General features: G+C 41.7%; 1 protein-coding gene across 1 annotated transcript; it reads right to left on the bottom strand.

Annotated features, from left to right (window-relative positions):
- Positions 1-11,669: 11,669 nt before the first annotated feature.
- On the bottom strand, positions 11,670-13,277 carry mid1ip1l (MID1 interacting protein 1, like). The gene is made up of 2 exons (XM_088293882.1): positions 13,108-13,277; positions 11,670-12,941 (listed from the first exon to the last, which is right to left on the bottom strand). Exon 2 carries the CDS (start codon positions 12,877-12,879, stop codon positions 12,340-12,342), a length of 540 nt encoding a protein of 179 aa, XP_088150008.1. The 5' UTR covers positions 12,880-12,941; positions 13,108-13,277; the 3' UTR covers positions 11,670-12,339.
- Positions 13,278-13,495: the final 218 nt, after the last annotated feature.

Genomic DNA, 13,495 nt, shown 5'->3' with positions numbered 1-13,495 from the left:
TACAATGCTGTTTTTGAGTGTCTATACCAGGACGGAAATGAAACTTTGCACACAAGTCGGATCTGGCACAAAAATTAATAGTCTTATGCAAAATATGGCTCACTGGTGTACTCATCCATCCTGCGTCCTTATAAAGCGTCCTTTCACCAGTCTGTCCCCGACGCCATTAAAAAAAAAAAATGTCAGTGCATAACGAGAGGCTAACGCCAGTGGTTTTTGGAACCTTTGTCAAACTCTAGTTGTCACACGAGGAAAATTCACAGATGAGCTCGGACCAGAGTCGTAATGTAGAGATGCCAGTATTTATTGCACTTTATCCCTTTGGTCGAATTAAACGCAGCATAAGATGCTTATTTTGCCTCTCAATTGCTTCTTCATTCAGCAACGCTTCCATGTTTCTCTCTCTCTTTCTTAGTTAAAGTGCCAGTAAAGTACGGACAGTTGGACCGTTCTGTCCCTGGGACGAAGTGTCCATCTCTGTAAATTAATATACATTTAAATTATTCAAACAGCTTTGAAACAAATTAATGGCATTTCTATTTAGTTCAGTGGGGAATATATAATTTGAAACTGTGTTTTGTGTGGGTGTGTTTTGAGTTATGAGCCTGCTCAAGGAACTAATTGAACTCATATCTCAAGGCAGCACTGTACACAAAGTTTTGATGGTGGAATCACTGCTCTGTACTAAATTTAAAATGAATGTTACAACTGTTATGTTATACTAGCGCACATAATAATTTAGCGTAAAAGGCTCTCTCTGAAATCGTGTGTGCGTGTGCGTGTGTGTGTGTGTTCCAGTGTGCAGAGTTCACAAGGGACATCTGTTAACGGCGCTGAGATTGGCTTATGTAACAGCCCACTCTAAATGAAAAAAAAAAAAAAAGAAGAAATAGGGAAGTCCTGCTCCCTTGGTCGGATACTTTCTCGTTTGCGCCTTTGAGCAGAATGTTAATGTTGTGACAACAAAAAGTTGACTGAAAAAAAAAAAAAGTTTTTTGGGGAGTGGCAAGGGTGCATTCTCACCTTACTTTCTAAAGAACGCTCTTGTGTCCATCCATTCACATGTTTGCTCTTTGGCAACATCAACATGCACTGATGAATCATAAGTGTCAGCCTCACGATTAATGCCTTAGGTTTGTGCAATGTCAGCACATCTAATGGTGTGGAATCTCTTGCTGTTTTTGACACCTGATGTTCTCACCTCTAAATACCCCCCCCCCCCCCGGCTCACACAAGAAATCCCAATGAGGTGGTGTCATGCCTCGTCGTGCTCTCCGTTATAACAAGGCGCCTTGACCTTGTACAAACAATGCAGTTAACACAGTGACTTGTGGTGCACAGTTGGCACCTCCAAGAAAAAAAAAAAAAACACAAAACAGAAATTTGTTCCAGGATCAACTGTCATCATTATAAATCATGACTCTTCAATTAGCGTAAATAGGAAATTCTTCAAACGAACCCGATGCTTCTGATTTAATAACATGTCCTTGAATCTGTGGTACTTGCTGTAAAAAGTTCGAGGAGCACCAATCTTATAGATGAGTTAAACACTGTGAATCCATTCTCCATAATTATCCATCCGTTGTTTATTGCACATGTCCTCATCCAGATTGCAGATGATCTGGAACTTGACCTATCCTATCTAACTTTGGACAAGATGCAATTAAGGTACATCCTGGGCTGGTCGCCATCCAATGACAGATTACATAACCAAATATCGTTTCATGTTTTCATTCGTGTGCTACTAATGTTCGCGACTCATGTCGGAAAAAGGAGAGCAACTCTTCCCATGTCCTTACTTTCCTTTCTTTTCTTTGCGTTGCTTATTGGATTCCGTCAACACAATGTGCTGCTGGTTTTCATTCAGTCAATTTTGCAACGTGTTCTTCTTTTATGCAAGACTTTGTCATGATCAACCATCAAAGCGCATACTTGACTTCTCTCATCATTTCCACACAATGTCAGGGGAAAATTGGTTCCTGTTGAAATGTTACATCAGTGGAGGACAGGCAGGGCCTTTTCTGCTGCCTTATCAACTATCCGAAGCACAGACATACATAAATAAAATAAATAAAAAAAAACAAAATGTGATCATTTTTTTTTTCATAATTGCTCAACATTTTTGTGACCGCATAGTCGGGTGCTTCAAGAAAGTGCACCAAAAATGTTGTATGTGAGTATTTAAGGAAAGAGCTGGGGATATGCTCTACAGAAAAATGCAAATAGGTGAATATGTGAAGTCTGAACTGCTAATATGTGAGGGATTACTGTAGTCCAAGAAAATCCAAATTTCAAATTTTCCTATTCAATTCGAACTCCTCAGTTAAAAGTCAACTAAATGCAAAACGTTTTTTTTTTTTAACAATTTCCGGGACACAACAGGCCTTGGGATTCATGCACACATGCCCACTCACACACTCAAGCACGCACACACACACACGGACGCACAAAGCCGTTCTATTGTTTCCCTGTTGTTTCTGCAGATTCGATTAAAGTGTGCAGCTGCCATGGAGAGGAGGCCATTGTCCCGTGGTGAACTTTGTGATGTTGCTCAGAAACGACTTCTTCTGACAACGTGATCACTGTAAAAGAAGCGCACACTGGAGCAGAATCCAAATTGCGTTCACGCGTGTGTGTCCAAAAGCCTCCCTGGCCGTCCGTCTCTCTTTCAGCCTGCATGGACACCACGCCCACCGGAGCGCTTACATAACCCTTTACATTCTTACCTCAAATGCCCCGAATGCAACGTACAGACCCCAGACATTCGTACCGCAGAGGATGGGATGACGTGGTGGGGAAACTGTTGGTAATTACGCACGCAAACAAGCTAAAAGGCTGCCTTGTCTTCCCAACGCACTCATGGATGGTCGACCATCAGTAGCCCAAACAGATAGATTGTGTCCATCCAAACCAGAAACACTCCACATAGCAGTCAGTCCAATACGATGTCAAAATTAGGAGTGAGCGGGGCGGTGCAGTTGGGATTTGCCAGTATGGAGGAGAACACAATGTTCGAGCATTCTCCAGCTGCTGTGAGATGCACACTAATGTGCGTCGTTCTCAGCACAGTAAGGCAAATACAAACCAAGCAATGTTTTCGTTCTTATGTTAATAAAACTCCTGCCTAATTTTACTACGATTGGCTGAATTTTCAAGGTCAATTCCAATTAAATGCCAAGTACATTTTGTGTGACACATGGGCTGATATCTCTGTGTAATAAGTGGTATATATATATATATATATATATATATATATATATATATATATTAGTTTTTTATTTTTTTTTTAAATTTTGTTATTTTTTACCAATAGCAATTCAAAAATGTCAATTGTTCTGGGCTGAAACGGGGAAGTCTCAAAGGCCCCTTTTGGTGATATTGACTCATCTTATATCACTGTGTTTACATTTGCTGAACACACGAAACAACACACATGTACAACTAAATTCACAAGCGTAAACACCAGACAGTGACAACACGGAAGTAAACGGTAACATAGGAATAACACAAATATGGACGCCATTTGGTAATCGGGTTGATTTTATCCCATGAGGTTTTTTTTTACACTGCAATGACACATCCAGATTGTGCCACTTTGGAATGAAAAAAAAAAAAAAGAAAGAAAATTGTGTGAATTTGCAGGTTGTCGGAGTGTGTCGAGTTGGCTGGCGGTTAACTGCACGCTAAAGCTTTCACCACAGCTAAGTGACGCGGCGTCAGTTGCAGTAGCAAGCAGCAGGCTGCCTGTGAATATATGGGTGCTATTTTTGTTACCTTTTTTCATTTAATAAAGTGATTGAAAGTGCACCATGGGCTGTGTCTATCCTTGACCAAGAGTAGAAAGATTACAATTTGTTCTTACCAGCGGTGGGAGGCAATTTTAGATCAGCTCGCAAACTTTAGCGTAGACGTGCAGTTGAATAACGTACCGTTAGTAAGTTGGACTTTGCAACAGGCAACATTACAGGAGGGTGACCAGATTTTGATTTCCAAAAGAGAGAACATTGGGCCGGGCCTCGAGATAGATGCTATACATTATAATTATAATAATTAAAAATTATGGCTGCACGATATCGAAAAAACATGAAATATGCTATATGAGTGTTGCATACTGCAATATCGATATCATTGTAATATTTAACATGTACTGAAAGGAATTACATCTTAATTCTAGAATGAAATAAATATTTTTTTCATGTGGAAAAATATGAATGGATTCTTGTCTAATTAAGTTCTATATAGTGTTAATAATTCCCCTACATGCTGTTCTCCAATTTGACGGCGATGCACATTTAAGTTGGCATCTGATTGCTCAAAGTTAGATTGACGCCTACAATTCCATATGAATTTATTGCACGTCCGTTGCGTTCGGCACTCCGTGTGCCATTTTGACAATGACAATATATAGCGGGAAACAATCCCGCACATTGGACATTCTGTGTCTTTTATGCGCTCTTTCTTCCTCGCTCACACTTTGGAGTAGAAGTCTGTGTGGGAAAATAATCAACAAAATCCCTAAACATAGGAAATTATTTGTGATATCAATTCGATAAAAAAAAAATCCCCATGCAAATGAGCTTGTGTCAGGTTTCCAATCGTAGTTTGCAGCAGTAAACTGCAAATGTGAAGCAAATGAGCGTTGTTGAACTCGTTCATAGTGTTTTGCGACGTGGGTTACTTAACTCCTAATAACATAAAAACAAGAGTTTATATTTTTCTTGAAAATCTTTATTTGTTCACTCAACAACCAAAACTACATAACCAAATTATTCTAGTAGCTAAGATGTAGCCTTTTCTCCTAGAACAAGGGCGTGTGCACCCATTGGCCTGTGATGCGTCACGGCAAAGAGAGAGAGAGAGCACAGCCTGCGCTTTGCCACAGGCTGAGCACAAATTATCTGAGCGAGCAGAACCCTAAAGAAAGCCCCGCCCCCACCCAACTTCTGTAATCTGGCTGCTATTTCAGAATCGCATCTTCACTTTTCCACGCCGACAAAACTTTCCTCCTCAGGCACTCAGTCTTGGTAACAAATGATATACAACAGAGAAAATTGCTTGCATTCAATACTGCTGGTCATTGTGAGGTTACGTTTACAATGCAACACAATGCCCCCCTCATACACGCCTGTCTCGACCCGGCCTTGATGGCACAGATGCAATAAGAAGTGGCATGAAACCGCATGATGACATGAGAGCAATCTGATCAGAATGCTTTGTAACTGCTTTGATGTGATGTCATGGTAACAGTTACACATCATTGCACTCAGGCTTCCCCTTGACTCTTTTCGCCAAAAAGTCATATAGATATACTCGTACCTATAACTCATTCATTACAGTTTCCAGAAGAGGGAGGTGCACCTTCACAAGGGCTTTGTACGTCCAACAACGAAGACATTTCGTAGTTCCCCTTTGGCAAAGCTCCTGAGGCAGATTTCCCGATACGAGGACGTCATTAGATTGTGCGTCTAATCTAATAAATGCAAGAGATTCATTCGCCGCCTCGCACATTCGAATCAATCCTATCTTGTATTTGTGTGGGAGCGTCAGTGGAGTTGTCGGATAAGTGATGTGGTCAGTGGGGATGCACAGCAGTCTTAACGACATCAGCGCCGGTCTTCGTTACGTCTGCAGCACAAGGCGGCGTATTGTGAGGCCCTGGCGTGCACAATGACGCGTTCTTCCTCTGTGCTGTGAGACCATTCGGGCCTGAACTGAACTTAACATTACTTAACACTGCGCTGTGAGCCACCTTTAGAATAACGGCAAATCAATTGTTCGTAAAAGTGCTGCATGTGCTTGTATATTAAAAGACAACAGTTGGTGACTCAACGAGTACAAGCGTGTTATCAGAGCAACACGACTGATAAATGCAACGAGATAGTGTGGCCGCAGAGTAAACCGGACTGCTCCAAATGTATTGGGGATTTATTCACACGTGCACAGGTTGACCCGATGTGACTCATAAAGTCATCATGTCCGCTTCATTCTAGTCCAATCTAGAATTCCGTCACGTTGACAAGTTTGCGGAAGCGCAACAGAGGCGACTTTGCATGTGTATTAGCGCTGTCGGGCACAGACACATAAATGTAGCCGATTGAAAGTCAATAACAACTGAAAATATTTCCTTTCTTTTCTAATATTTGAGAAGTGCTGTGTTATTTAGATCATTTTATTTAGTGCATTACTCATGATTTTTTATGGAGAGCACGGGAAGAGGACGTTACATTTTTTTTGCCTTTGTGAAGTATGAAAGGCATTATGTGTGCTCGATGGGCTCAGTGATGTATTCTAACATTTTAATCAAAGACTCAATTGAACAAAATGTTGAGCTGGCATTGTTCGTGTTGTTAGTGTGCAACGGAATATGATAGCAATACAAGGTATAATACCAATTTGAAGTAAGCTAAATTTTTTCGCTTTTTTGATTTCGTTGGGATGTGGGGATTTTAATACAGCGCAATGATTCATCTGCTAATATAATTAATGATCCCCAGTGAGGAGGTTATGGCCTTTGTGTATGTCAGCCAACTTGCTTCTGCCACAGACTCTCCCTGTCTTGTCTCTGCTTGTGTAGCAAGGGAGTTGTCTGATCCAAGTTGTCAGGGAAACAACTTGATTGTGACTGGTGTGTGCCAGTTTTTTTATTTGACATTGCTGGTCATGCCCATAAACTCTGCATCTGGCAACAGGTTATCAGACCAACAACGTGTCATGGAAAAATCTTCTGAGCAATTGAGGTGAATAAAATGGCTGCATCTGCGGGATCGGTTACAATTATTATAGTTGTGTAATTTTGAAATGGCGCGCAAGGATTTTTGCCACCTGTGTTATTTGGTATCTTGACATTGGGCTTGGACTAAACTCAGACTTTGACCCAGGTGGGGGTAATTCCAGTGCTTGAGTATCCTGCAACACACCTGATTCAAACGATCAGAATCTTTGCTGATTATCTGACGATTTCAGTGAGGTGTGTTCAGCAGGGAGAGATATCATACTTACCCTCAAAGACCAAAATCGCCCACGCCAAAATTCCACCCTCATTTTTTTCATTCGAAGAAACACGTCTAGACAATGTTAACGAGGCACCAGACAGTGCCATTGCCTGCCAAATGTGCAAAGTGTGCAGGTCCAGGCAGGACAATGGACACATTTCACCCAAAGACATTACAACAGGGCCATTGCAACGTCCACTGTGACTGAGTTGCCCGAGACATGAGGAAACAGGCGACGCCGTCCCGCTGCAGTTGCCGTGTGCCGACTGGCTGTTTTGCTCTCGGGTTTCTCAAGACATGAGCATGGGAGCCTCGTGCACAGAGCATCAGTGTCACGCTACTTGGAGGCCTGTTTTGTCCGGGCATGCCATGGGAGTGATGTACATTCTCAGGAAATGACACTGGGGTTTTATAAGATTAATTATTGGTGTGGCACCGACAACAGGAAGGAAAACAACAGTGAGATCAAACATAGTTTCCGAATGTAACTATCCAAAATGGGTCACTGATCATTTTTTAGTTGGGTTGCCAATTGTCGAACTGGATTTTATTTCACTGATCATCAAAGCAAACACGCGACTTCTTGGCAAAAGGGCTTTTAATCCATTCAATTCAAAATGATTCTCGAACAGTTAAAGACAAAGACAAAAAAAATATGCTGAGATCCATTTGCTGAGTATTTATAAAAATCTGAGCCAAACATGATGTGCATAATAAATTGGATCACGGAGTACATGACCAAGGCACACCTAACAACTTGGTGGCTGAAAGGAGACTAAATTTTATGACTAATGGAATCAAGTTTTGACGGAGGTGGATTTGATTGAGGTGCAGGCAGATAGATTCTGCCCTGGTGTGGTAGATTTCATAGCATTTCATTTATAAATTTAACAACAGCATGCATCGAATCCTCTTAATCAGCATAGGAATCAGAGCTTTTTGTAGATCCTTATAAACATACTTTTAGTGCTTCAATCTCCTGCAAGGACTCCAGCAAGTTCATTTCTGCTTCCACTAAGTAGACCAGGGCCTTCAATCCTGTTTTTCGAGGTTCGCTGTCCTGCATGAAACTGCTCTAAAATAAAATTGCAATTTATGAATAAGAATTGTGCATATCTTTGTTGCTAGGCAGAATTCATCATCCTCAACCGTAATTGCCCTGCATCAAAGAAAACATTGGTCTAATTAAATGAAGGAATTCATTTTTCAATTGTGTATTAAAATTAAAATGTGTCCTGGGATGCTGCCTTTCACTCATAATGCATAATTTTCCTCTTGACTGCCAATATGCAAATTCGCCCATCAGACAGAGGTGTCATATCCGGGCCCACAAAGTAAACGCAACCGCAGTTTGTCTTTAGCCACAGGTGTTCCGACTCAACCGGCAGGTAAACGAGCTCTTGAATAGAAACACCTGTGGCTAAAGACAAACTGGCAGGGTTTATTCTCTGGGCCTGTGTTTGACACCTCTGTCGGGATGATGTGCATTTTGACCGTCATATTGTGCCTTATTTTTAACATGTTTGTAGCTTTGGTGTCAAATGTTTGGAGGATTTAAATGCAGTTATATTGTAGGAAGTAAAATGTAAATCTTGAATAAATCCAAGAGAATTGCTTGGATTCTGGCGCCTTGCGTGGAGGCTCAATTCTTAGGGATCAATCGTTACCAAGCCATTTGGTTTTTTGAATAAAAAACTCAGGTTTATGACGCTAATTTATATGTATTGCAATTGCTTCTCTGTAGTAAACGTCTCATGTTCCGCTATTGTTATTTCTTATGCCTGTCATACGTGCTTTGTGCATTTGCTGTGGATGTAATGTAAACCGAGATTATTATTGTGAAAGAATACAAAAGCCCATTTCTGTTCTTGGGCACTGCCATGCCAGCTGTCCCTCGTGTGGTTGACCCAGTTAACTCGAACAAGGGGGCTTGACCGGTGCAAGCATTTTGCCAAGCTGCAATTTGTGCACACCAAAGACTTGTAATAAAGCGAGGCTGGTCAAAATAGGCAGCAGATGTGTTCGTCCTGACTTCCTGGACGCCCTTCATCAGACAGTCATTATTGTCGCCCTTTACAAGGTGGAAGAGCAGCCCTGCGCAAGCCGATTGGCTGCTTGCGGTGAAGCTGTTGCTAAGGAAGGCGCTCCGGCCGTGATATACAGCTGCATAAGACACTTGGGGCACCGCACTTTGTACGATACCGATTCAACGTGTCATGTTTCATTATTGGGCATGCTGGGGACTTTATATTGATGGTGATAAAGGCACAGATATCTGTGATTCACAACTACCAAATGTCACGGCGCCTTAAGAAGTATTAAAGGTCATGTTTACCCCTTCACATGCACACCATTTATAAACCAATTTATGGCAGCGCCAAATGAAAGCGTTATTAGCGCACACGTGTGTAGGCTCTCCGTCTGTATGACGGTGTAAATTGTTGGCTCAAGACAAGGAAAGAACTTGGAGATAAATATTTGACTTGGTGCTTTGAAAGGATTTCTATTTGAATAAGAGAATAACTTGAGGTCACAGTAGAAACATGAAAGTAACAAAGCCTTTTATGGAAATATGCTCATAAGCCAGAAGTTGAATTGAAAGCATTTTTTTTGACAAGCTGATGAGATCCAATCCAACAGACCACATTTTGCCATGGAAAAAAAATAATACTGATGGAGTCAAAGGACTGTTATGTTGGTTACCTTACTACACAACTGCAAACATTGATTCTCATGTTGGATTTTTTTGTTAGGAACTGTAGTATTGTGCCAATAATGTCATTTGACACAATTCAGCATGTTGACTTACCCAGAAATGACAATAAAAAAAAAAGATAAAGACCCAGTGTTTATTTCACACTATCACCCCAATTTCAATCTAAATGTTTTTTCCCATATTTTATTGTGTATCTGGCAATTGTGCAGATTGATCATGTGCATTAATCCAAGTTTAGTTTTCCAAGCATAAATGACATACTATAAAGGTAAATACAAAGTCTTAATTTTTGCAGTTTCCCCACTTCAAAGTTTAAGATTATCAAACAAATGTAAATAACAGACAAAGATAACCCAAGTAAATATAAAATACAGTTTATGAACGGTTATTTTATTTGTTAATAGGAAAAAAATATTCAAGCTGAGTTTGTTTTCATTGACCACACCCAAGCCTGATTACCTCCAAACCTGTTCAATCAAGAAATCCCTGAAACAGAACCGATCTTACCCCACCTACTGTCCAAAGACAGCTGGGAGAACCTCCAGCATGCCCGTGACCCTCATGAGAAGCGATTTGGACAAGAGATGGGGAACCTGTCTGATAAAATGGAGTCAGCCAAAAGATGTCATGAAGCTGCAACTAAATGCTACAATCTAAAGAAATTCAAACACAGATGAGAAACAAAGTACTAGTTGCCATTCCAAATGATTTAGGACTCCAGTCAACTATGTTGGGAGCCATTATCCGCAAATGGAGAAAACATGAAACAAAGTGGTGAACCTTTCCATGTGAGGCCGAGCCTACAGAAATTACACCAAGAGTTCAGCCGCGACTCATTCAGGATATCGCAAAGGAAGCCGGGAGAACGCCGAAACAACAGTTGGCCTTCCTCACCGAAATAAATATTGGATAGATTAAGGTCAATGCTCATGGATGACTTGCTGTGATTGTTGGAACAATGAATTCTGCTCGTCGTTAGAAAACACTAAAGGAGAATGTTTGAGAATGAATTTGTGACCTCACGCTGTGGCGCACTTGAGTTCTGAAGCAGTCTACCAATGCGAAACACACCTGCAAGTCAAAACCTGAATGGCTTAAAAAAACTGTTATCAAAGTCCGGAATTATAGCCTATTAAAATGCTGCGGTATGAGCTTATAAAGGCCTTTCATGTCTCTAGTGTGACTGAATTAATGCAATTCTGCATTTCGTGGGCCAAAATATCTCGACAAGAGATATAAAAGATACTTTGCTAGAGGAGAAAACTGACTGGATTTCAGTTGATGCTGCTGTGGGTGGCACAAACACTCATTTGGCTTTCGTGCATGTATTTTTTCACATAGGATCGCAGGTTGCTTTGATTACGCCCCCCCCCCTTTATAAAACCAGGCTCACCATTTAAAAACTTTTGCTTGCGTTATTTTGGCGTGATATTACATGTTTGACCTTTCAACATTAAAGTGGGGAAAAAAATTGAGAAGGTAGATTATCTTCCCTGGTCTTGTGCCTTTTAAACTGACAGGCTTTGACATCAGATCAACATAGGCCAGGTGTACCTAATGAAGAGTACCGAGGCAATGAGCCAGTCGGGTTAAATCAGCATGCTAAATTAAGAGGCATCCTTTCCTGTCTGTAAATCCCTGTTAAATCCCCGATGAACACCACACAAAGCTGCTATACCTGCCCCACATAGCACACCTTGTAAGCACTTTATGCAATGTAGTAGTCTTTTTACACTACAATAGTTTTTTTTTTTTTTAAATACAAAACCTGTATATCCAAGTACCGCCATTATGGCAAACATTAAATTTCAGCAGTGCAAAATATTCTCAATCACTTCTATTGCATCATGCTAGTCTAAAGAGCATTTAAAAATATTGAAGACTCTACACATGCTTGAATATTAGGAGTGCTCTAAAAAAATAGTTTGCAAATGTATTAAATTAAAAGCCACTCAAGACAATAGTTTTAACATTTTATTACAATATTCTTTCATGTTGCTACCACCACACTTAAGAACCACGTGCTGCTCAAATATTTGTCTGAGGAAGAAAAGCCAAATGAAAAATAAGGTTCCAATTATTTATTCAATTGCACAATAGAAAATAAATTTGAGGACAAATAAGATGAGCCATAAGAGCAGTTAGTCAACGGGATGCGAAATGTACAGGGCCCGAAAAGGTCAAGGCACGCCAAGTTACAGTCACACGCATGTGAAGAGAGCCCTCAGCATTAACAATTTTTTTAATTAAAAAAAAAAAAAAAAAAAAAACACAACAACGAGGAGGGGCAGAATAACCAGCATTCAATTTCTCCTACAGTCAAACCTTTTATTCGCGCACACAAATTCAAAGTGAAATTTGCAGTGGACACAAAGCAGAGCTGCTTTGCTTCATCAGGACAATTAAACCTCCACCAAGCACTCCAAATTTGAGTCCTGCTCAGGCAGGACGACAACGTGCCGCAGGCGTCACCGGTTTATGTCGGGAGGCAGGGAGGAGACGGGGGAGGACATGGAGTGCGGACGGCCCCGCTCCGTTGCGAAGAGAATTCCCGTGACACATCCCATCACATCAAGCAGTCCCGAGGGAGGAGGAAGAGGAAGAGGAGCAGGAACAACAAATGCAAGCTTTCTATCTCATGAAGTTTCCGCCTCCGATCTCTCGCTTGTATCTATTGGTGAGGTGATCCGCCTGCAACGTTAGCTTGGACAGAACCCCAAAGAGTCCACGCAGGTGAAAATGAAACTGGCGCTCTAGGTCGGCGTTGTCGTCCTGTGGCAGCTCCCCCGTGATGGTCTTCTGTTGCTGCTGCTGCTCCTCCTGCTTGACGGCCATCTCCAGGAAGCTGGCACCGCTGCTCATCTCCCGCTTGAGCAGACCCCACTCCATGTCGTTCTTGATGGACTTGAGGAGCAAGTAGTGCTCGTACATGTCCCTCTGTTGCTTGCTGGCACACCGCACCTCGTCGTCGTCTTGGTGGATGTTGTTGTAATTGTTGATGTTGTTATTGGCTTCCGTCTGGCTGGCCGCCTGCTCCTCCAGGGGCATGTCCCGCAGCAGGCTCGGCACCATGATGGTCTCGTCCATGTTGTTGGCCGCCGCGATGAAGCGGTGCATGACATTAATGAGGGAGTGCTTGTTGGTGGCCGAGTCGCTGCTGATCTGCATCATGGCTGAATGCTTCCGGGGTTTGGTTAACAGTGTCTGGCTGGCAGGTGGCGTTAAGGCTTGGGCTGCAAGGGATGTAATATTGATCAGATGGTGGAAACATTCGATGCATTTTTATTAGTATTTTCTGTGTTAAACAACAATCAATCCCTTTTATGTCTAGCATGACCTTGACTTCCTGCATCAAACAATCTCCTAGATTAATTATTCGATCCGGAAAATAGGGCTTACCTGAATTTTGAGGTTGCTTGATGAACTGCTTGTTGGGCCACTGGTAGAAAAATATCCAAGCAGCTTTTTTTAGTGCTCCTGTCAACACCAGCCGTGAATGAAACGTAACTATTTCCTCGTCAAACTAATGGCAGAATCCTGCTTATATACCACACAGCCGGCGGGTTGCGGGACAGAACGTCAAATCCCGCCCATTCGTCCATTCTTGTGAGCCCATTGGCCGGGCAGCCAGATAAAGGCCGGCCTTGAAAGCGTATGATCCAGTTTGAGCCAATCGTGAGTTACCAGATCTGTGTCAATCAAAACGTCTTTCATACGCGCAATTAGCCGTCAGCGTCTTTGAACATTGAACGTCAAAGCTCAACGCTTTTAAAAATTGTTATTCTGG

This window comes from Idiotropiscis lumnitzeri, chromosome 4 (assembly GCF_059441095.1).
Source record: "Idiotropiscis lumnitzeri isolate Australia: NSW breed Sydney's pygmy pipehorse chromosome 4, RoL_Ilum_1.0, whole genome shotgun sequence".
Taxonomy (NCBI): Eukaryota; Metazoa; Chordata; class Actinopteri; order Syngnathiformes; family Syngnathidae; genus Idiotropiscis; species Idiotropiscis lumnitzeri.
This window is presented reverse-complemented; position numbering and strand designations above follow the sequence as displayed.